Source organism: Macaca nemestrina, chromosome 4 (genome assembly GCF_043159975.1).
Source record: "Macaca nemestrina isolate mMacNem1 chromosome 4, mMacNem.hap1, whole genome shotgun sequence".
Classification (NCBI taxonomy): Eukaryota; Metazoa; Chordata; class Mammalia; order Primates; family Cercopithecidae; genus Macaca; species Macaca nemestrina.
In genome coordinates this window covers 189,299,213-189,320,025 of record NC_092128.1, presented here as the reverse complement: position 1 = coordinate 189,320,025, position 20,813 = coordinate 189,299,213, and the positions used below count along the sequence as shown (strand labels likewise).

The following is a 20,813-nucleotide window of genomic DNA, read 5'->3' as shown; positions in this document are numbered from 1 at the left end:
TTGTTAAACAACAGGATGACACATTGAGTGTCCCGTCTGTTCAGGCTGCCGTAACGGAATACCAGAGTGGGCGGCTCAAACAACAGACATTTATTTTCTCACAGTTCTGGAGACTGAAAGCTCAAGATCAAGGGGCCAGAGGGTTCATTTCTGGTGAAGCCTCTCTCCTTGGCCTGCAGACAGCTGCCTTCTCACTATGTATTCACATGGCCTTTCTATGCACAAACATCCCTGGTGTCTCTTCCTTGTCTTGTAAGGACATCAATCTTGATGAGGGCCCTCCCCCTTGACCTCATTGGATCTTAAATATCTCCTTAAGGTCCTATCTTCAAATATAATCCACTGGGGCTAGGGATTCAGCACACCAACAACTGTGTCCTTTTGTTTCAGAGACTTAATTTAAAGGTTCTTTACTAAAGATACTGCAGAGAAAGTTCTAAAATCTGAAAGAGTGTAAAAGTTCTTTTTCTGCTATTTCCAAAATGGCACTCTTAAATTATGAACAGTTCAGTGTAGAAAGACACAGGATTTCTATTCTTTCTTTACAGCTGATTAATACAAAGTCTGAAAGGAAACCCCCACATGATCACCGTCTCCCAGCTATAATTTTAGCTGCTGCCTTCAAGAACCCAGGAAATCCGAAGAACAGAGGCCATGCATTTCCTGTGTGAAAAGGGAAGGGAGACCCTTGGGTACATTACTCTAAGTAATTATCTATCAATACACAATAGAAGTAACAGCTATTTTTAAGTGTTGTGTCTTCATTGACTATACAGTTTTCTTTGCTAAGCAGTGTATAATTTCCTAGTCTTTTTAACAGCAAGTGCAATACTGAAAATGTCAGCTAATTTAAAGTGTAAAGATTGAACCACAAGGATTATGTTAGTCCTACACAGAAGCAAGCTCACTGCACAGCAAAAATGAGTTTTAAAAGATTTACCGGGATGCTGATAATGGCGGAGGCTATACACATATAAGAGTAGGGGGAATATGGGATAGCTCCATACCTTTCTCTCAATTTTGCTGTGAAACTAAGACTGTTCTTAAAAAATCTGTAAAAACAAAAACAAGTCCAGGCACAGTGGCTCATGCCTGTAAACCCAGGACTTTGGGAGGCCAAGGTGGAAAGATCGCTTGAAACCAGAAGTTCAAGACTAGCCTGGGCAATGTGGTGAGACTCCGAATCTAAAAAAAAACTGTAAAAGTAGGCACAATAGAGTGCACCTGTAGTCCTAACTACTCGTGATGCTAAAGCGGAAGATAGCTTAGCCCAGGAGTTTGAGGCTATAATGACCTATGATAGTGCTACTGCACTCCAGCCTGGGCAACAGAGCGAGACTAAATAAACAAAATATTTACTGGCAGAATAAAATTTTCCCATTAACTTAACCCTAATTCACTTCTTTCCTGTCTTCAGTTATACCATAGAACAGTGACCAAATAACATGAATTCTTTTTTTTTTCTGAAACAGAATTTCGCTCGTTTCCCAGGATGGAGTGCAGTGGTACCATCTTGACTCACTGCAACCTCCGCCTCCTGGGTTCAAGCGATTCTCCTGCCTCAGCCTCCCGAGTAGCTGGGATTACAGGCGCCTACCACCATGCCTGGCTAATTTTTTTTTTTTTTTTGAGACAGACTCTCACTCTGTTGTCCAGGCTAGAGTGCAATGGTATGATCTCCACTCACTCCACCTCCCGGATTCAAGAGATTCTCCTGTCTCAGCCTCCTGAGTATCTGGGATTACAGGCACGCGCCACCACGTCTGCCTAATTTTTGTGTTTTTACTAGAGACAGGGTTTCACCATGTTGGTCAGGCTGGTCTCGAACTCCTGACCTCGTGATCCGCCCACCTCAGCCTCCCAAAGTGCTGGGATTACAGGCATGAGCTACCACGCCTGACCCGCCTCCCCCTTTTTTTCTTTTTTGAGATGGAGCTTCGCTCTTGTTGCCCAGGCTGGAGTGCAATGGCACAGTCTCAGTTCACCACAACCTCCACCTTCTGGGTTCAAGCGATTCTCCTGCCTCAGCCTCCCGAGTAGCTGGGATTACAGGCATGTGCAACCACACCTGGCTAATTTTGTATTTTTAGTAAAGACAGGGTTTCTCCATGTTGGTCAGGCTGGTCTTGAACTCCCAAACTCAGGCGATCCGCCCACCTCGGCCTTCCCTAAATACTGGGGTTATAGCATGAGCTACTGAGCCCAGCCCATTTTTTGTATTTTTAGTAGAGATGGAGTTTCTCCATGTTGGCCAGGCTGGTCTCGAACTCCTGACCTCAGGTGATCCGGCCGCTTTGGCCTCCCAAAGTGCTGGGATTACAGGTGTGAGCCACCACACCCGGCCTGAATTCATTTTTATACTCAATAAATGTATATCCCATCAGCCAAAATAATACATTAAAAGATTAAATATGTGATTTGAAAAACAAAACTGCAGCTCTTGAATTCGATCTTTTTTCTGAAAAGATGGAACACGCATTCTGGCCCCTGACCTCCCCTGATGATGAGAGAAGCAGTCACACGTGGCTAATGCTCACTGAGGACACACTACATGAAAGGGAACACAAGGCACGGGGGTGACTCCACTCCCTCATGCTCGTTTCCGTGAGGGCACATCATCAGGCAGAGTCTGCACTCCAGCAGACCAGTGCCCCCATCTCTGAATCTCTTTTCCAACTTCTAAGCCCTGCACGTATATTCACTCCACTTTGTGAGACTAAAGGTCAAAGAGAAGGGAACTAAATGACCAATAGAGGCTGTCTCGGACTGCACAATCCTGACACACAAACACCCTATACATCTTGGCTGAGGGCCTGCCCCTGGGAAAGAAGGCACCTAAAGACAGCATGTTTCTTACTCTCTGTCAACAAGTGCATGGTATGAGAGATCAAGGCAGTTTACAGGCCTGGCCAGCACTGAGCAGAACAGCAATGTCACTCTCTTCAAGGTCCTTTGGACTGCCCCAAGTGGGGAAGACCAACACAAGACACAGAAATATCAGAAGTATTAATACTTGGGATAATTACTTATTGCAGTTATTTATTGCACTCCTTACAGTAAGTGCTCCTAAAGAAAAGTAGATGATGCTAAGTCATATAGAGGGAGACTCAGCAAGCTAGAGGAGTTGGACATGGACAATGCATAAGCCTACTCTGGTGCCTGAAACTCAGAGGAACAAGGCAGGTTTGGCCCCTGCTCTCATGAAGCTTCACAATGGGTAACTAAACCAGAGTCAGACACAGGCAACAGCATCCTGAGAAGAGTGAATAATTCAATACATATTGACCAACAACTGTGTGCCAGGTACAGCCTTGAAGAGCAGACTATTAATAAGGGAGACAAACATCTAAACCTACAACGCCAGATATAAATCAGCCCTTGTAGCGTGGGTCTAATCAGTGACCCCCTGTAGCAGTTCATGTCCTCTGAAAAGCAGATACTATCACAGGATTAGATGTGAAAGAGATTTATGTGGGAAAACGCCCTTGAGGGCAAATGGGGAGGGAACCAGTAGATGTTTGCCAGGGGAGGAGGAAAGGAAGGCAGGTCGGACAGAAGTCTGAGACTAAAGGCAGCACTAAGAAAGTTCCGGCCAGGTCAATGAGGAGTCCTTGAGACAAAGTTCTCATCAGGACTCCTGAGAAACAGCCTTGGTGTTCCTGCTATAGGAAGCACAGCCTCAGCTTGAGGGCAGTGTGGACCCACAGCACAGCGATGAGGCCATCAGTGGATTATGCCCTCATGGGCCCCAAACAAATGATAGATTAGATGTAAGTCATCGAGCTCCACACCAGTGAGGCCTCTCCAGCTTAGCCTGGATCCTACAGGAAGACAGGAGCAACAGTGCACTTATCTCAGTCTCCCCTAAGTTTTTTTCTTTCTGGTCATTTAAAGCAACAAAGACCACATTCTGATTCAACGGCTCCCTGAGGCACACATCTATCCTGCTGATGGGTTCACTGAATTAGAAAAACTGCTGTAAAAAAGCTAAGTATTAAACCATTTACAGAGGATTCTTTATTTGAAACGGAATAAACACCATGTGAGGTTTTCACTTTTATTAATTCAATAAGCATCCATTGAAATGCCTAAAATGTGCAAGGTGCTGGAGACAGAAAGATGAGCAGATCAAACCTTCCTCTTGAAATGTTCCCTGTAAAACAGTATAGAAAAGACAGGCAAACAAATAATCATGAACAAATAATTATGATCCTACAAGAGTGATACAACAAGTTTTAAAAGGATACAGAGCACAGGCACTTTATTCTGTGAAGATAGGGGAGAAGGGGGCTTTAGTAGAAGGCAGAGCCTCAAACAGAAAGTGAAGTTTAACCTTAAGCGGTGAAAGAAAGACAGGAACTAAACAGGTACAGAATAGCTGGCAATGAAGCATGTTTAAAGTTTTAGGATATTAAAATGGAAATCACTGATATTTCTTTTTTAAACCGACATATGATTAACCTATAAGAACTTGTGCATATTTAATGTATAAATTTTGATGAGTTTAAAGATAAGTATATCCCTGTGAAACCATCACCATAAACATAATCATCATCTCTAAAAGTTTCTTCCTCTCTTCTTGTTTGTGATAAGAACATTTAACATGAGATCTACTCTCTTAACAAATTTTTAATTATACAATATCGTTAACTATATACACTTAGCTGTATAGCAGCTCTCTAGGAGATACTCATCTTGTATAACTGAAACTACATACCCTTTGATCAACACCTTCCAGATTCTCCCACCACCCCAGTCCCTGGCAACCACCATTCTACTCTCTGCTTCTATGAGTCTGAATATTTTAAATTCCTGATACAAGTGGGCTTGTGTAGGATTTGTTCTGGTGCTGATTTTCTTTTTTTTTTTAGTCAGGGTCTCATGGAGTGCAGTGGTGCAATTTCAGGTCACTGCAGCCTCCACCAGTCCCAGGTTCAAGTAGTTCTCCCTGCCTCAGCCACCAGAGTAGGTGGGATTACAGGTGTGCACCACCACACCTGGCTTTTTTTTTTTTTGAGACAGAGTCTCAGTGTGTCACCCAGGCTGGAGTGCAGTGGCACAATCTCAGTTCACTGCAACCTCCACCTCCTGGGTTCAAGAGATTCTCCTGCCTCAGGCTCCCGAGTAGCTGGGATTGCAGGTACATACCACCATGCCAGGCAATTTTTTTTTTTTTTTTTAAGTAGAGGCGGAGTTTCGTCATGTTGCCCAGGCTGGTCTCAAACTCCTGGACTCAAGGGATCTGTCCACCTCGGCCTCCCAAACTGCTGGGATTACAGGCGTGAGCCACTGCACCCGGCCCTAATTTTCGTATTTTTTAGTAGAGATGGGGTTTCACCATGTTACTCAGGCTGATCCCAAACTCCTGAGTTCAAATGATCCACCCGCCTCAGCCGTCCTCCTCGACCTCTCAAAGTGCTGGGATTACAGGTGTGAGCCACTGTGCCCAGCTGGTGCTGGTATTTTTAAAGAAACTTAGAAATCAAACTTTTGTAAAGAGACACTTTTACTGGGATAATTTACTATGAAAAAAAAAAAAAACTCTAAAGAGGGTATTCCCAAATCATGAATAATAAATTTTGCTAGTGTAACATACAAGTCAACTAGTCAGTATGTATAATTTTTAAAGATTTTCAAACATGTTTTATAAATTGAAATGCCTGATTGTCCTTACATACACAAACTGAAATATTTATTAAACTAAGCAATAGCTTTAAAATGTTATAAAAAATATAAAGAAATAGACGATGACATCCATGTCTTTCAGCTACTATGTTCCAGTTATTCAAAAGGCTGAGGCAAGAAGATCGTTTGAACCCAGGAGTTCAAGGCAGCAGTGAGCTATCCTCACATCACTGCACTCGCACCTAGGCAACAGAGCAAGACACTATCTTAAAAAAAACATAAAAAATAAATGGCCGCGCGCGGTGGCTCACGCCTGTAATCCCAGCACTTTGGGAGGCTGAGATGGGCGGATCACGAGGTCAGGAGATCGAGACCATCTTGGCTAACACGGTGAAACCCCGTCTCTACTACAAATACAAAAAACTAGCCGGGGGTGGTGGCGGTGCCTGTAGTCCCAGCTACTCGGGAGGCAGAGGCAGGAGAATGGCGTGAACCCGGGAGGCGGAGCTTGCAGTGAGCCGAGATCGCGCCACTGCACTCCAGCCTGGGCAACAGAACGAGACTCTGTCTCAAAAAAAAAAAATAATAATAATAATAATAATACTGTGAATTTTTTAAAATACTTACCTCATTTAAATTTTTACTTTTATTTATTTTTTGAGACAGAGTCTCGCTCTGTCGCCCAGGCTGGAGTGCAGTGGCCGGATCTCGGCTCACTGCAAGCTCCGCCTCCCGGGTTCACGCCATTCTCCTGCCTCAGCCTCCCGAGTAGCTGGGACTACAGGCGCCCGCCACCTCGCCCAGCTAGTTTTTTGTATTTTTAGTAGAAACGGGGTTTCACCGTATTAGCCAGGATGGTCTCGATCTCCTGACCTCGTGATTCGCCCGTCTCGGCCTCCCAAAGTGCTGGGATTACAGGCTTGAGCCACCGCGCCCGGCCGGTAAATAATATTTTTTACTAAAAATAAAAGATTTCTGAAAACAAAAACATTTAGTGAGAAGAGGTATTATTTTACATTTTTGCAAGTCACTTTAACTCTGGCTTCAGAGAAGACAATATGGGTTCTCATACCTGCTCCTGCATCCAATCTGTTGCACTGTGTGGTGTTTTGGTTGAAGTCTATGAATCAAAGCCTTTTTCAGACAGACATGCGTTTGGAAAAGGGTGGGGTGTCTCAGCAGCCTTTTCAGATCACTGTGGACACTTTTCCTTGATACAACACCAAAACCAGGCAAGGGATAGTCTCTTAAAAAAAAATAGTTGGGTCCCGGTGCGGTGGCTCACGCCTGTAATCCCAGCACTTTGGGAGGCCAAGGGAGGCAGATCACGAGGTCAGGAGATTGAGACCAGCCTGACCAACATGGCGAAACCCCATCTCTACTAAAAATACAAAAATTAGCCAGTCCTGGTGGCACGCACCCGTAGTCCCAGCTACTCAGGAGGCTGAGGCAGGAGAATCACTTGAACCTGGGAGGCAGAGGTTGCAGTGAGCTGAGATCGCGCCACTGCTCTCCAGCCTGGGAAAGAGAGCAAGACTCCATCTCAAAAAAAAAAAAAAGTTGTAATGTAGAATCTAAAACTCTATCAGTGAACTTTTCGTATCATTACATTAAAATCCATTGGTCTATCTTTTGAGTGAATCTTTTACCCATGCACTATGACTTTGTAACATGGTGCGATGGTGAGCTGGAAAATATCAGTTCACAGAATTATGTGGCTCTTCCAAATGTTGACACATTTCATTATATAATATCAAATATTCATTATATTGTCACCAATCTCATCAAAGAGATTGGGAAACTGTCAAGCTCAAGGTAGCAGATAAAAGTGTTTCAAAATTTTGATTTTTGCTTGAAAGCACAAATATTATCATTGGTCATAAATTGTCAGTTATTTTCTTTCACTTATTTTCCAGAAAATGTCCACCAAATACCCAAGTCTCAATAACTGCAGATTGTCTGCTACCAACTTTTTCAAGCAAAAATGGCATTTCACAATAAAAGTAGCCAGTTCGCTTTACAACTCAAACTACAGAACTGCTGTTTCTCAAAACAGGCACCGTCCCTCTTTGTGCAGCAAAGAAAGCACTTCACGTACTTCCCATTTCCTCATGTAAAGACGAAAGGCCAAAATTTTTAAAATGTTTACTGCTTCATCAGGGTATGTTTAAGTGAAAGCAGCCCTTTTTGTTTTTTTAAAACTGCAAGTGGACAGGTAGTGAATAATGACTGTTAGTGCCACTTGGAGTCCCTGCCTCAATTTACATTAAAGTGCCAGCAGTTTTCCCTACGATTGCTTTTGGACCATCAGTACATGTGTCAACACAATCAAAATAGAAATGGCATCTTAGTATTATTATAAAAATAGTCTCCCTCCGCCTCCCGGGTGTGAGTGATTCTCCTGCCTCAGCCTCCCAAGTAGCTGGGATTACAGGCATGTGCCACCATGACCGGCTAATTTATTTTTTTATTTAGTAGCAACGGGGTTTCGTCATGTTGGTCAGGCTGGTCTCGAACTACTGACCTGAGGTGATCCACCCACCTCAGCTTCCCAAAGTGCTGGGATTACACCATGCCCAGCCGTAAATCTGACTTTTGACAGCTGAAATATTACCTAGAACACAGTGGACACTGAATAAGTGAAAACAAATGCAAAAACAAAAAGCAGCAAGAACTCCAAAAAAGGGGACAAATGACATGGGAGTTCTGAGAAAGCAGTCACATTAGAGATGATCAAGGAAGGTTCAAAATAAGAGCGTGCTTTGAATATTCCCTCAAAGTTTTTTTTCAGCAACTTATTCTATATTATAAAGATCCTCACCATTCTTATCCATCATTCAAGGGAAATTCTGCTTTCCTGAAACAACAAATATTGGTTCAAATTCTGAATTGTGTTCAGAAGAATTATCGTCATTACATACCACGTAACTAAAGTGCTCTAGAAAATAATCTAGATGCTGTTCCAGGAGAAATTCCCTATCTCATATTCTGACATTTGTTGTGTGTTTTCTTCAAGAAAAAAAGAAAGATATGAATACCAACAGTGAGCCGAGATCGTGCCACTGCACTCCAGCCTGGGAGACAGAGCCAGACTCCGTCTCAAAAAATAAATAAATAAATAAAAAAGAAAACGCCCAATGCTGCAGCGTTGAGAGGCAGAACAGAGGTGATTAGCGGATTAATGCTGTTATCGCAGGAATAGGTTAGTTATCAGGAATGGGTTCCAGACAAAAGGATGAGTTTGGCTCCCTTCCTCTCTCGTCCACACATTCTCTTGCCTTCTTACCTTCCACCATGGGACGACACGCCAAGAAAGTCCTTGCTAGATGCTAGTACCTTAATATTGGACTTCCGCCCTCTGGAACTGTGAGAAATAAATTTTCTTTGTAAATTACCTATGTGTGGAGTTCTGTTACAGAACACAAACACAACACAAAATAGACTGAGAGAGCATTTGGGCTGGCCTTTGACAGATGAGTAGAATTAGAACATGAGAACCATTTTTTTTTTTTTTTGAGACGAAGTTTCGCTTTTGTTGCCTAGGCTGGAGTGCAGTGGCGCAAACCCAGCTCACTGCAACCTCTGCCTCCCGGGTTCAAGCGATTCTCCTGCCTCAGCATTCCAAGTAGCTGGGATTACAGGCGTGTGCCACCACGCCCGGCTAATTTTTTGTATTTAGTAGAGAGGGGTTTCGCCATGTTGGTCAAACTGGTCTGGAACTCCTAATCTCAGGTGATCCACCCGCCTCAACCGCCCAAAGTGCTGGGATTACAGGCTTGAGCCACCGCGTCTGGCTGAACATGAGAACTTTTATATACCACAAAATAGTTAAGAAGCGCAACAAATGTTTATTAACACAAAGGCAATGACAGGCTGTCATTCTGAAAATTAAGAATCATGGGCTGGGTGCGGTGGCTCACGCCTGTAATCCCAGCACTTTGGGAGGCTGAGGCAGGCAGATCACGAGGTCAGGATTTCAAGGTCAGCCTGGCCAACACGGTGAAATCCTGTCTCTGCTAAAGATACAAAAAATTAGCCAGGCGTGATGGCGCGTGCCTGTAATCCCAGCTACTTGGGAGGCTGAGACAGGAGAATCGCTTGAACCCAGGAGGTGGAAGATGCGAGCCAAGATCATGCCACTGCACTCCAGCCTGGGCAACAGAGTGAGACTCCATCTCAAAACACACACACACACACACACACACACACACACACACACAAAATTATATCCCAGATTTTAGAAATTAAAGACAGTTGAAGAGGAAAAAAGCTTTGTGAGAGAAGTCTCTTACTGCATACCCACAGAGTTTCCCCCTTTTTATTTTATTCCATCTAGACTGGAAGTCCTGCGTTGTTAGAATATGAGAAATCAAGAAAAAGACTAAAGTTAAAGCTATGGAATACACCTACTAACCAGAATAAAGTAATCGGAATGGGATAAAGGTAGCCTATTGTGTAGAAATTTCCTCTCTAACCCACTGCAGTCCACTAAAACAAAGAACAAAATGCCACTGTCCGTGTTTTAAAAGCAGTTCAACAGCAATAGCTCCAAGACACTGTACAGCACTGGTGTGCCAAAATCAGCTGTGAGGTGTGTCCAAGGTTATTTGTTACAGTAACAGGCAAAGCACAAAAGTTTTGGAATTAATTCTTCTTTAAATACCAAGGTTATGCCTCTAATGATCTCACTTTCATCAATGAACATCCTGATAGGTTTTCAGGAACCACATGTAAGAATTCTTCTCTATGTGTTCATGGTTGAGGGGGCAGGGGGTCTAAGAAGAGTGGGGTTCCATGTGCTTTTTTTTTTTTTTTTTTTTTGAGACGGAGTCTCGCTCTGTCGCCCAGGCTGGAGTGCAGTGGCCGGATCTCAGCTCACTGCAAGCTCCGCCTCCCGGGTTCACGCCATTCTCCTGCCTCAGCCTCCCGAGTAGCTGGGACTACAGGCGCCCGCAACCGCGCCCGGCTAGTTTTTTGTATTTTTTAGTAGAGACGGGGTTTCACCATGTTAGCCAGGATGGTCTTGATCTCCTGACCTCGTGATCCGCCCATCTCGGCCTCCCAAAGTGCTGGGATTACAGGCTTGAGCCACCGCGCCCGGCCGGGTTCCATGTACTTCTACTCTTCATCTTCATCTTAATCTGAAGCAGACTCCTGAGTCAAGAGGGCAAACAGCCAGAAAAGTTAAGGAGCACGAACACAGCTATGCCTTATTTCCCTCTTGGGAATCTATAACAGAAATTCAGCAAACTTGCCCTATAGAAAGAAATCATAGCATTCTACCAGAACTTTCCCTCAGGGCCAATGCCAATCACAATGGTTGATGATGAGAATGAGTGAGGATGTTGGAGAATAAGGCCAGGTGTGAGGTATGAAGAAAGGCAGGGGATACTTTCAACAGGTTGAGGGGAAGGCATGCAGGATTTTCTAGATTATTCAGGTATCACTCATTACCAGTTCTGTTGAAGACAGCATCTTTGTAACTGTTAAGCTTCTTCTTCCTTCCAACCTACCAAGCACAGTGACAACTCTAAGTTTTAGGCAATTTCTCAGATAAATGTGAATGCTATAAAAAAGTTATACTATTTTGACAATATATAAAAATAATAACAATGAAACACTAACGTTGGTTGTTTCAGCACTATAACTCATTACTAATATCTCCCTTTAATCATATAAATAAGACACCTTACCAGTTTCAAAGCATTTTCACATACATTATCTGACTGAATCTCGACAGTAAACCTGGAATGTCAATAAAGCTGATATTCACCCCCTTTTACAGCTAACTAGACCCAAGTTTAGAGACATTATAATTCATTGGAGATTCACAGACATTTTACCAGATGCCCACCACTGTGTGAAAATGCCAAAAATCTGCCTAAAACAAAGTCCTTATCAGTAAGCATCTCCAAATCCAACAGGGAGACCCCACGTCAACCACCACCACAATATAAACTACAGAAGCCAGCATTAACCTGTGGAAGCACCCTGGAAGCAGGTCCACGTGTGACTGTGCCTAAGTAATCACTGACCTATTGTGGCCAAAAGAAAAATGTCAGGCCAGTCTAGGAGCAGGGAAAGAAGCCAAGAAGCCAGAGCTTCCACCTCCTTGGCTGCCACTCTACTACTCTGCTCTCTGCTGTCTTTTCCCCTTAACACTTTTTTTTTTTTGAGACGAGGTCTCACTCTGTCTTCTAGACTGGAATGCAGTGACACTAAAAAGGCTCACAACCTCGTCAAGTGATCCTCCCACCTCAGCCCCTCAAGTAGCTGGGACTACAGGCACACATCACCATGTCCAGCAAATTTATTTTTATTTTCCTTTTGGAAGAGACAGGGTCTCCCTGTGTTGCCTAGGCTGGTCTCAAACTCCCGGGCTCAAGTGATCCTCCTGCCTCGACCTCCCAATATGCAGACATAACAGGACTGAGCCGCTATTTCTGGGCTTTATACTTTTTTTGTTGACCCCCTTTCTCAGCTTACGCTACTTTTCCAGGTTCCTCTCCACGTTACATAATCTTATACCTTTACTTATCTATACATCCCCTACATATCTCTAAGATGACAAGAGCATAAATGGATCCAACAGATAGGAAACATTTCTTTCATTTAAGTACCTGTGTTCTGTCGCACAAATTATAAAGTTCTTTGAGGAAAGGATTCAACTGTCCATGCCCAGCAAGCACTCAAACACGACTACAAAACAACAAAAAATTGAGGGAATAACGAATGCAATGGAGCAGAAATTAGGAGCAATATGCAAAAATATGTTTGAAATCTATAGAATCTAAACCGCATATATGTGATTTTCCCTAAAGAGCCTTAACAAATGCGGTACAGTAGATCCTGTCAAACCCATTCCTAATCTAATTTTGCCAGACTGCCTAAAGAGCATCTAATCACCAAGAATTCTCAAATTCATCCATTTCTTTCCTTTTTTTTCCTTTTTTTTTTTTTGTGAGAGACAGGGTCTCGTTCTATTGCCCAGGCTGGAGTGCTCCAGGGCTCAAGTGATCCTCCTGCCTCAGCCTCCCAAGTAGCTGGGACTACAGGTGCACACCATCACGCCCAGCTAATTTTTTTTTAATACTGTAGAGACAGAGTCTTGCTATGTTGCCCAAGCTGTTCTGAACTCCTGTCTCCAAGCCAACGTGGCCTCCCAAAGTGTTGGGATTACAAGCATGAACCACTGTGTACTAGGTCTGTACTTCCATTTTTAAAAATGTGCCACAAGCCAGGCACGGTGGCTCATGCCTGTACTTTGGGAGGCCGAGGCAGCACTTTGGGAGGCCGAGGCAGGTGGATCACCTGAGGTCAGGAGTTCGAGACCAGCCTAGTCAACATGGTGATACCCTGACTCTACTAAAAATACAAAAATTGGCCTAGCATGGTGGCAAGCGCCTGTCATCCCAGCTACTCGGGAGGCTGAGGCAGAAGAATCACTTGTACCTGGGAGGCAGAGGTTGCAGTGAGCCGAGATCACATCATTGCACTCCAGCCTGGGTGACAGAGCAAGACTCCATCTCAAAAAAAAAAAAAAAAAAAATGCTACATATCACAACATTTTTAAAAAGCTGAATGCTGAATTCAAAATAGTTGCAAGTACACGTTGTATTATATGTAAAACAAGATCACAACAGCATCTACCTCCCTAAGGTTGGTAAGGATTAAATGACTTACTATATGCTAGTGCATATAAATTAGATGTTTTGAGAAATAACTACCCCAGACCCAGCAAAATGTTATCAATCTGAAACTTAAATTAAGAATAATAAGATTATTAAAAAATGGATTCTAAAAGCCGAAAATGCATTTAGGTCTCACAAACAGAGTAAGAATCAATTACATGCTTTTCTTCAAGGACTGCAAGTCCTTTCTGACACTGGAGAACTTAACTCTTTCCTAATGACAGCCAAAAGGAATATCAGGACACAGGCCTTGAAAGGGATAACATCCAAATGGGAAATGCCACCCACCACCTCTGAAGCCAGATTACTCCAGTCTATTTTTATCAACCAACCATTTATAGGACTTTTTTTTTTTACTTTAAAAAATTCCATGAGGGGGCTAACAACTCCTAAGTGTTATGTGCTTTGCATACATTAAAGTATTTTAGCCTCATAACAATCCAAAATGGAAAGTGCTGTTATAACCCCGCTTTATAGATAATAAAATGAGGCACAGGGTGCAGCTACTAGAGTATCAGGTGCGCGGCAAGGGCTCCCAGATCCGAGGGAAGTAGCTGCCTGCAGACAACGGGCGCAGTCACCCCAGTGAAGCCCAGACCAAGCCCAGACCTACAGCCTTTAGAAAAGCAGGGCTCACACCTTGGGGCAAAAGTGATCATTCCTCTCAAGATTCTCACAACTGTCCAAACGACCTAGTCAAAGCCAGTCCTTGGGGTCGGATCCCATGCGGGGAGCAGCTGGGTATAGGGAAAGGTCTCCAGAAGTTTGGCAGGGGTCCCGATGTGGGGGTCCAGTCGGGGGTCTTGGGTGCAGGGCCGTTTTGGGGTCCTAGGGTGAGGAGTAAGGGTCCCAGGTGTGAGGGGCCAGGGGGAGGTGGGGTCCTTGTATGAGAGGCGGGACAGTAGTCCCTGGTTTGAGGGGCCGCGCGGGGGTGCCGGGGCTGAGGGTCGGGGGTCCGGAGGGGCAGCGCGGGACTCCCAGGGTGAAGGGTGGGGTCCCCGGGGTGAGGGGCCGCGCGGGGTTCCGGGGGTGAGGGGCAGGAGGTCCCGGGGGGAGGGATGGGGTCCCGGGCGTGAGGAGCTGCGCTGGGGTCCCGGGGGTGAGGGGCGGGGATCCTGGGGGTGAAGGGCAGGGGTCTAGGAGTGAGGGGCCGTGCTGGGGTCCCGGGTGAGGGGCGGGGTCCCAGGGTTGAGGAACGGTGTCTCCGGGGTGAGGGTTGGGGTCCCGGGGTACAGGAACCGGGGTTCCGTTGAGGGCCAGGGGTCCCAGGGGCAAGAGGCCGCGTGGGGGTCCCGGGGTTGAAGGGCGGGGTCCCGGAGCGAGGGGCTGCGCGGGGGTCCCGGGTGAGGTCAGGTCGTGGGGGTTGAGGGCGGGGTCCGGCTCACCTTCAGACAGCTCCAGCTCCAGCTCAGCCAGGCTCTCCCGCACCTCTGCAGGCAGCGGCGCCGCCTCCAGCGGGCACCCGCGGTCAGCCATGGCCAGGCCGGCTAGCGTCCGGGCAGAGGCTGGAACCGGACCGGGCCTGGCGGCGGCAGCGCACACCACGGCTACGTCGCTCCCCTCAGGCCAACAACCTACATCCGCCAGGCGAAGAGCGGGAGGCGGCGGGGCAGGGGCGCGGCCAGAGCGGCAACGCATCCGCCCGGGAACGAGCGCGGATGGCTCCTCCGCGCCGCCGCCGCCCCGCGCGCTCCGGAGCGCCCGGCCGGCCCTACGCGGGAGCGCGTACGCGGCGGGAAGGGCGGATAGCGAGCGCGCGTGCGCAGTGGGTCTCGCGCCTGGGCTGCCCTCCCGGCCCCGCCCAGCAACACCAGAGCCTCGCTTCCATTGGCCCGAAGAGGCGTCGATGCCGCTCCGGGCTCCCATTGGGAGAGGCGGGAGAGCGCCGCTCCCGACAGGCTCTGCGCTGGGCCGGCCTGAGGGTGGCTGGTCTGACTGGGCCAGGGCGTCAAGTTGCGGCCCGAGGCGCCTGCGTGGGGATGACCAGCCCGTGGGCGTTGGCGCTGACCCCCCCCCGGCGCCGCTGGTGGCCCCGCGCTTGGTCCTCCCCCCGACCCGCCCCTCCCGGGGTTCCTCCTCGGTCCCCGCGGCGTGGCGCATCCACGTTGACCGCTGTCTTCGCTTTCGGGCTGTGTTGACCGCAAACGCTGCGCAGTCCGTGGTGGCGGCGAGGCACTTTCTCGTGCCTTTGCCTGTGTTCACGCTTTGTTTTAAAAAATAGCCCTAGAAGGACACGTCGCTGGCCCCGAAGGAGCCCCAACAGCCATGTCGGACCGCGAGGTGACCTTGGAGGGCGGGAGGACGGACGAGGGGCCTGGCGGAGCTAGACTGAGAGGGCCCCGCCGCCTCCTGAAGGCCCTGCTCCCCGAATGTGTGGGGGTGTGTCTGACGGTGCTAGCGTGGCCGTGGCCGTGCCCCGGTGCCGCCCGCCTGTTACTGAGGCAGGAGTGTCCGAGTCTGCCAACTTCAGCAGTTCTTGTTCCAGAGCTCCGCACGAGGCTGGCCAAAGCTTTGCGGGACCTGCATACCCTTCTTCCTCCGTCCAGTCCTGCTTCCGTCCCCTTCCTTTCACAGGTGTAGATACCATGTCGACGTTCTCGTACCCCACGCTCAGTCGCGGCATCTGCTTCTGGAGAAACCATTCTGCAACAGTAAAGCTGGTGAGAAGATGGGATTCGAGGCTGCATCACTCCCTCACCAGTAGTGAAGTAGGAGGGTGAAGTAGTGAAATGGAATGCACGAGTGGGTGAAGTATCAGACATTTCATATATGCTGAACGTGGTAAAAAGAAGGAAAAAGGGATTGGACAGCTATTGCTTAGTGCCACCGAGTCTCTTAAGAATAGTGGTCAGCTGAAGGCAAGCAACATACAGTTGTAAGCCAGTAAGTCTGTCCTGTTGCATACAGAGAAGCATCATTTACTGCAGCAGGCCAAAGAACCAGACCCAGGAATTAACATCCCTGTTTGACTGAACTCCAAAAATAGGAAAACACCCAAACAAGGCAATCCTCTTCCACTAAGTTTGGAGCCCTGCTAAGAAAAGATGAGGCCGGGCACAGTGGCTCACACCTGTAATCCCAGCACTTTGGGAGGCCGAAGCGGGAAGATCGCTTGAGTCCAGGAGTTCAAGACCAGCTTGGGCAACATGACAAAACCCCGTCTCTACTGAAAACACAAAAAACTAGCTGGGCATGGTGGCCACGGCTGTGGTCCCAGCTACATGGGAGGCTAAGGTGGGTGGATCACCTGAGCCCTGGAAGTCAGGGTTGTAGTGAGCTGTGATTGCACCACTGCACTCCAGTCTGGGCAACAGGAGTGAGGCCCTGTCTTTAAAAAAAATAAAGAAAACATCACACATGGGTTGGAGATACCCGTGTAGATGCCTTCAAAGATTTTGACTCCCCAAACTGCCTTAAACCTTTTTTTTGTAGACAGTGTCTCACTCTGTTGCCCCGACTAGAGTGCAGTTGCTGGATCATGGTTCACTGTAGCCTCAACTTCCTGGGCTCAAACGATCCTCCCACCTTAGGCTAAGTAACTGGGACTACAGGCACCTGTCACCATGCCCAGATACGTTTTTTATTATTTGTAGAGGCAAGGTCTTGCTATGTTGCCCAGGCTTGTCTCAAACTCCTTGGCTCCAGTAAGCCATCACACCTGGCCTGCCTTGAACCTGAAGCCCGCCGGGGTGGCTCACCTCTCCTACTAACCTGGCACTCCTCCTCCTCCCTCCCACCACTTACTGCACAGTAGATATATACTTATGGTTGTTTCTTTTGCATTATTCAGCTGGAAACAATGAGATAGAAAAGAGACTATAGCTCCCTCCCCCTCAAAAGAACTGTGTTACTAGTTTGCTGGGGTTTCAGTAACTAGCAGACAAACTAGGCAGTCTCCGAGTTATGGAGGCTAGAGTCTGAGATCAAAGTGTTCACAGGGTTGGTTCCTTCTGGGGCTGGGAGGGAGAATCTGTCTCATGCTTCTCTCCTAGCTTCTGGTGGTTTGCTGGCAGTCTTTGGTGTTCCTTGGCTTATAGAGGCGTTGCCCCAGTCCTGCCTTTATATTCACATGGTCATCTTGTGTGTGTGTGTCTCCAAATGAAGGCATAAATGACACATCATTGACAAAGGTCATTAGACATGGACCTCTTTTTAGAAGGACACCAGTCATACTGATTAGGGCCCCCCCAATGAGCTCATCTTAGCTTAAGCTGTCTGCAAAGACCCATTTCCAAATAATGTCACATTCAGATTTACCAGGGGTTAGGGGGCTTCAGCATCTTTTGAGGGGGACACACTTCAGCCCATAACAAGCTGTACCACCCAGCCAACATGTACTGACAGGAGCTGGGAGAGTTTGGGGCTGGATTATGAGGGTGCTTGATGAAGGGAGCTGGAATGTAAACTTGCCTACATGTGTTTATTGAAATATGTGATTTAACACCTTGGCAAAGACTGGCTGCAGACTTCCTGCAAGGATAGCTCCTAGAATGGTGGTATAGCTATTGCTACCTAACAAATTACTCCACACTTAGTGGCTTAAAACAAGAATCGTTTATTATCTCTAGGTTACTGTGGATCAGACATAGTGGGGATTGGTTGTCTCTATTCACGGTGTCTGAGGCCTCAGCTGGAGCAACTCAGAGGCTAGAGGTTGGAGTGAGTGAAGGTTCATCTGCTCGAATGTCTGACAGCTGATACTGGAGATTGGCTGCAGCCCAGATTGGGATGTCAGCCAGCACACCCCTACGTGGCCAGTCCCTGTGGCCGAGGCTTCCTCACAATATGATGGCTGGATTCCAAGGGCAATCTAAAGACAAAGGACAAAAGAAAGCTGTATCCTTTGTGTGAACCATTCTCAGAAGTTACATACCATCACTGCGGATACTTCCTATTTGGAAGAAATGAGTCACTAAATCACCCATACTCAAAGGGAGAGGAATTAGGCTTCACCTTCTAAAGGGAAGAATATCAAAAAATTTGCCAATGTATTTTTAAAACACTACACTTGGAAAAAACCATGGGCCATGGTAAGCAAAATTGAAACGGCAAAATTGCTATGGCAGACAGTGGTGGAAGGCAGTAAAAGGTTAAGGAGTGTGGCATGCTGAAATTTATATACTCCGTGCGTCTAGAAGACATTCCAGATGATCATTTTCCACATGAAGGTGTAAATAACACATCATTTATAAAGATCATTAGGCATAGGATGATGAAAGGGGCACTGATGTCACTAAAATATTCGGTGATGGCTCATCTCTGTAGGCAAGAATGACAATAGAAAGGCTGTTCCAGAACTTGGCTGGGTGATAGCATTGGGGATGATGGGATCTTAAGACAAAAGAAGCCATTCTGGGACATAATGGGGACCAAAAAAAAAAAAAAAACCCAAGAAGCCAAAGGCAACACTTAGCTGATAGAAGTCAGAGGACTGCAATTATAGTAGCCAGCAGGGTCTGAGCGGCAGCCAAGGGGGCCTCACTTGTATGGTTATAGAACTGATTAATAAACATGGCATCCCTGGAGGCAAAATAGATGGGCAGCTACGGAGGGTACTACTCAGCTGGCAAAAAAAAAAAAAAAAATCAGTCCAGGCACGGTGGCCTGTGCCTGTAATCTTAGCATTGTGGGAAGCTGAGGTGGGAGGATCACTTGAGCCCAGGAGTTCAAGGTTACAGTGAGCTGTGGTTGCACCACTGCATTCCAGCCCAGGCAACGCAGCAAGACTCTGTCTCAATTGAAGAAAATAAAAAAATCAAGATGCTTGTCCCAGTTTTAAAAAATCAGGATTCCATGTCCAGTTTCTGGAACTGAGCCAGTTTTCAGAAATGGAAACATTACTTGGGAGGTGGCCAAATAACCAAGAAGAAGGACTTATAACTGTACAAGTGTACACAGAAATGAATCCCCAGGTATTTTTCCAAAGGGTCTGATAGCAATTTCTTTTGATAACTACATCCTGGAGAAAAGTGATTAGCCAAACATTTGGAAGACTTGTGGACACAGGGTCTAAATTGATGTCCAGACACCTAGAGCATCATCCCCTTCTGTTAGAGTGGCTGCGTATGGTGGCCAGGTAATTGATGGAGTCCTGCTAAAGGTCCAGCTTACAGCGGACCCATAGACCTAGTGGACTGATGTAGTGATCATTTTCTTAGCCTTCCAGTGAATAATTGACATTGACATACTTGGCAGTTAATGCTCATTCCAGGTCCTTGACCTGTAGAGTTAGATAAAATGGAAAAAGCCAAACAGAAACCTGAAACTGCCCCATCCCCTACCACGATTATAAAACAATTATCCCAGAGTGGAATGGCAGAGATAAGTGCCACTTTTAAGGATTCAAGTGATGCAAGTGGTGGTTACCAGCATTTTTGTTTAATTTACCAGCGTGACCCCTGCAGAAATCACAAGGATCCTGGAGAATGACAGCCTACTCTGTTTGCTGTCAACCAGTAGTTGTTTTGGGTACACTGCTACAAACTCATCTAAGAAGTATCCCTGGCTGGCGCAGTGGCTCACGCCTGAAATCCCAGCACTTTGGAAGGCCAAGGTGGGCAAATCATGAGGTCAGGAGTTCAGTCTGGCCAACATAGTGAAACCCTGTCTCTACCAAAAATATGAAAAATTAGCCGGGTGTGGTGGTGTGCACCTGTAATCCCAGCTACTGGGGAAGCTGAGGCAGGAGAATCCTGTGAACCTGGGAGGTGGAGGTTGCAGTGAGCCGAGATCATGCCATTGCACTCCAGCCCAGGTAACAGTGTGAGACTCTATCTTAAAAAAAAAAAAAAAAAAAAAGGATCCCTAATAGCCTCTCTGCCAGATATGGTAGGTAGTTGTTGACTAGGTGGATTTGTTCTTTTCTGTACCTGTCAGGGATCAAAAACATTTTGCATTTGCATGGAATTAAAATACAGTTTTGCTTGAAGGTTATGTTACTTCTCTTGTTCTCTGTCATAATCCAAAGAGATCTGGACCACCTAGATATCCTGTAGAATATTACATTGTTCCTTTACATCAGTGACATGTTGATCAGCCAGATGAGAAGTGCAGAAGATCCTGGAGACAGCTGCTCCAGAGAGTGGCATATAAACCCTACAGGAATCTAGGAGCCTCCTACATTCTAACATTTTTAGGGCTCCATTGGTCAGGGGTGCTCTAGGGCATCCTTTCCAAAAGCTAATGAATTATTGCTTCTTGCACCTCCTGCCATTGAGAAAGCAAAACACTTGTTGGTTCTTGAACTAGTTCTTGCCTTAGGTTCTGGAGGCAGCATACCCCACACCTGGGAATACCGCTCTGGTCCAAATACTAGTGGAATTGGGAGATTGCCAGTTTTGGAAAGAGCCCAGGACTGGAAAAGTCTGTACAGTAGCTCTGGGTTGTGATGAAGTAATGCTATTGCCTGGGCCATATAGTCTAACAGGTAAGGTTTTGGCATTATTAATGGTGCAGAATGATGCAATGTAGAGTTTCTGACATGCCCAGTGGGAAATT

At 46.5% G+C, this 20,813-nt stretch overlaps 1 protein-coding gene and 1 long non-coding RNA gene across 10 annotated transcripts in view; one reads left to right on the top strand and one right to left on the bottom strand.

The window, feature by feature from the left end:
* LOC105472470 (disco interacting protein 2 homolog A) overlaps positions 1-15,032 on the bottom strand; it is a 109,430-nt gene extending 94,398 nt beyond the window's left edge. For 4 of the 9 annotated variants that reach the window (XR_011622906.1, XR_011622905.1, XR_011622907.1 and 1 more), the window contains exon 1: positions 14,702-15,019. Coding sequence is in view for 6 of the 9 variants with exons in the window: in XM_071095900.1 (XP_070952001.1) it covers positions 14,702-14,954 (253 nt within the window). In the remaining 3 variants the exon portion in view is untranslated. Of the gene's footprint in view, positions 1-14,701 lie in introns of all 9 variants that reach the window. The other 5 variants (XM_071095897.1, XM_071095899.1, XM_071095898.1 and 2 more) reach the window with 2 other exon arrangements.
* Positions 15,033-15,248: 216 nt separating this feature from the next.
* LOC139363030 (uncharacterized) lies at positions 15,249-20,244 on the top strand. The gene is made up of 2 exons (XR_011622904.1): positions 15,249-15,976; positions 17,885-20,244. It is a non-coding gene; the product is annotated as an uncharacterized lncRNA (long non-coding RNA).
* The last annotated feature ends 569 nt before the right edge of the window (positions 20,245-20,813 follow it).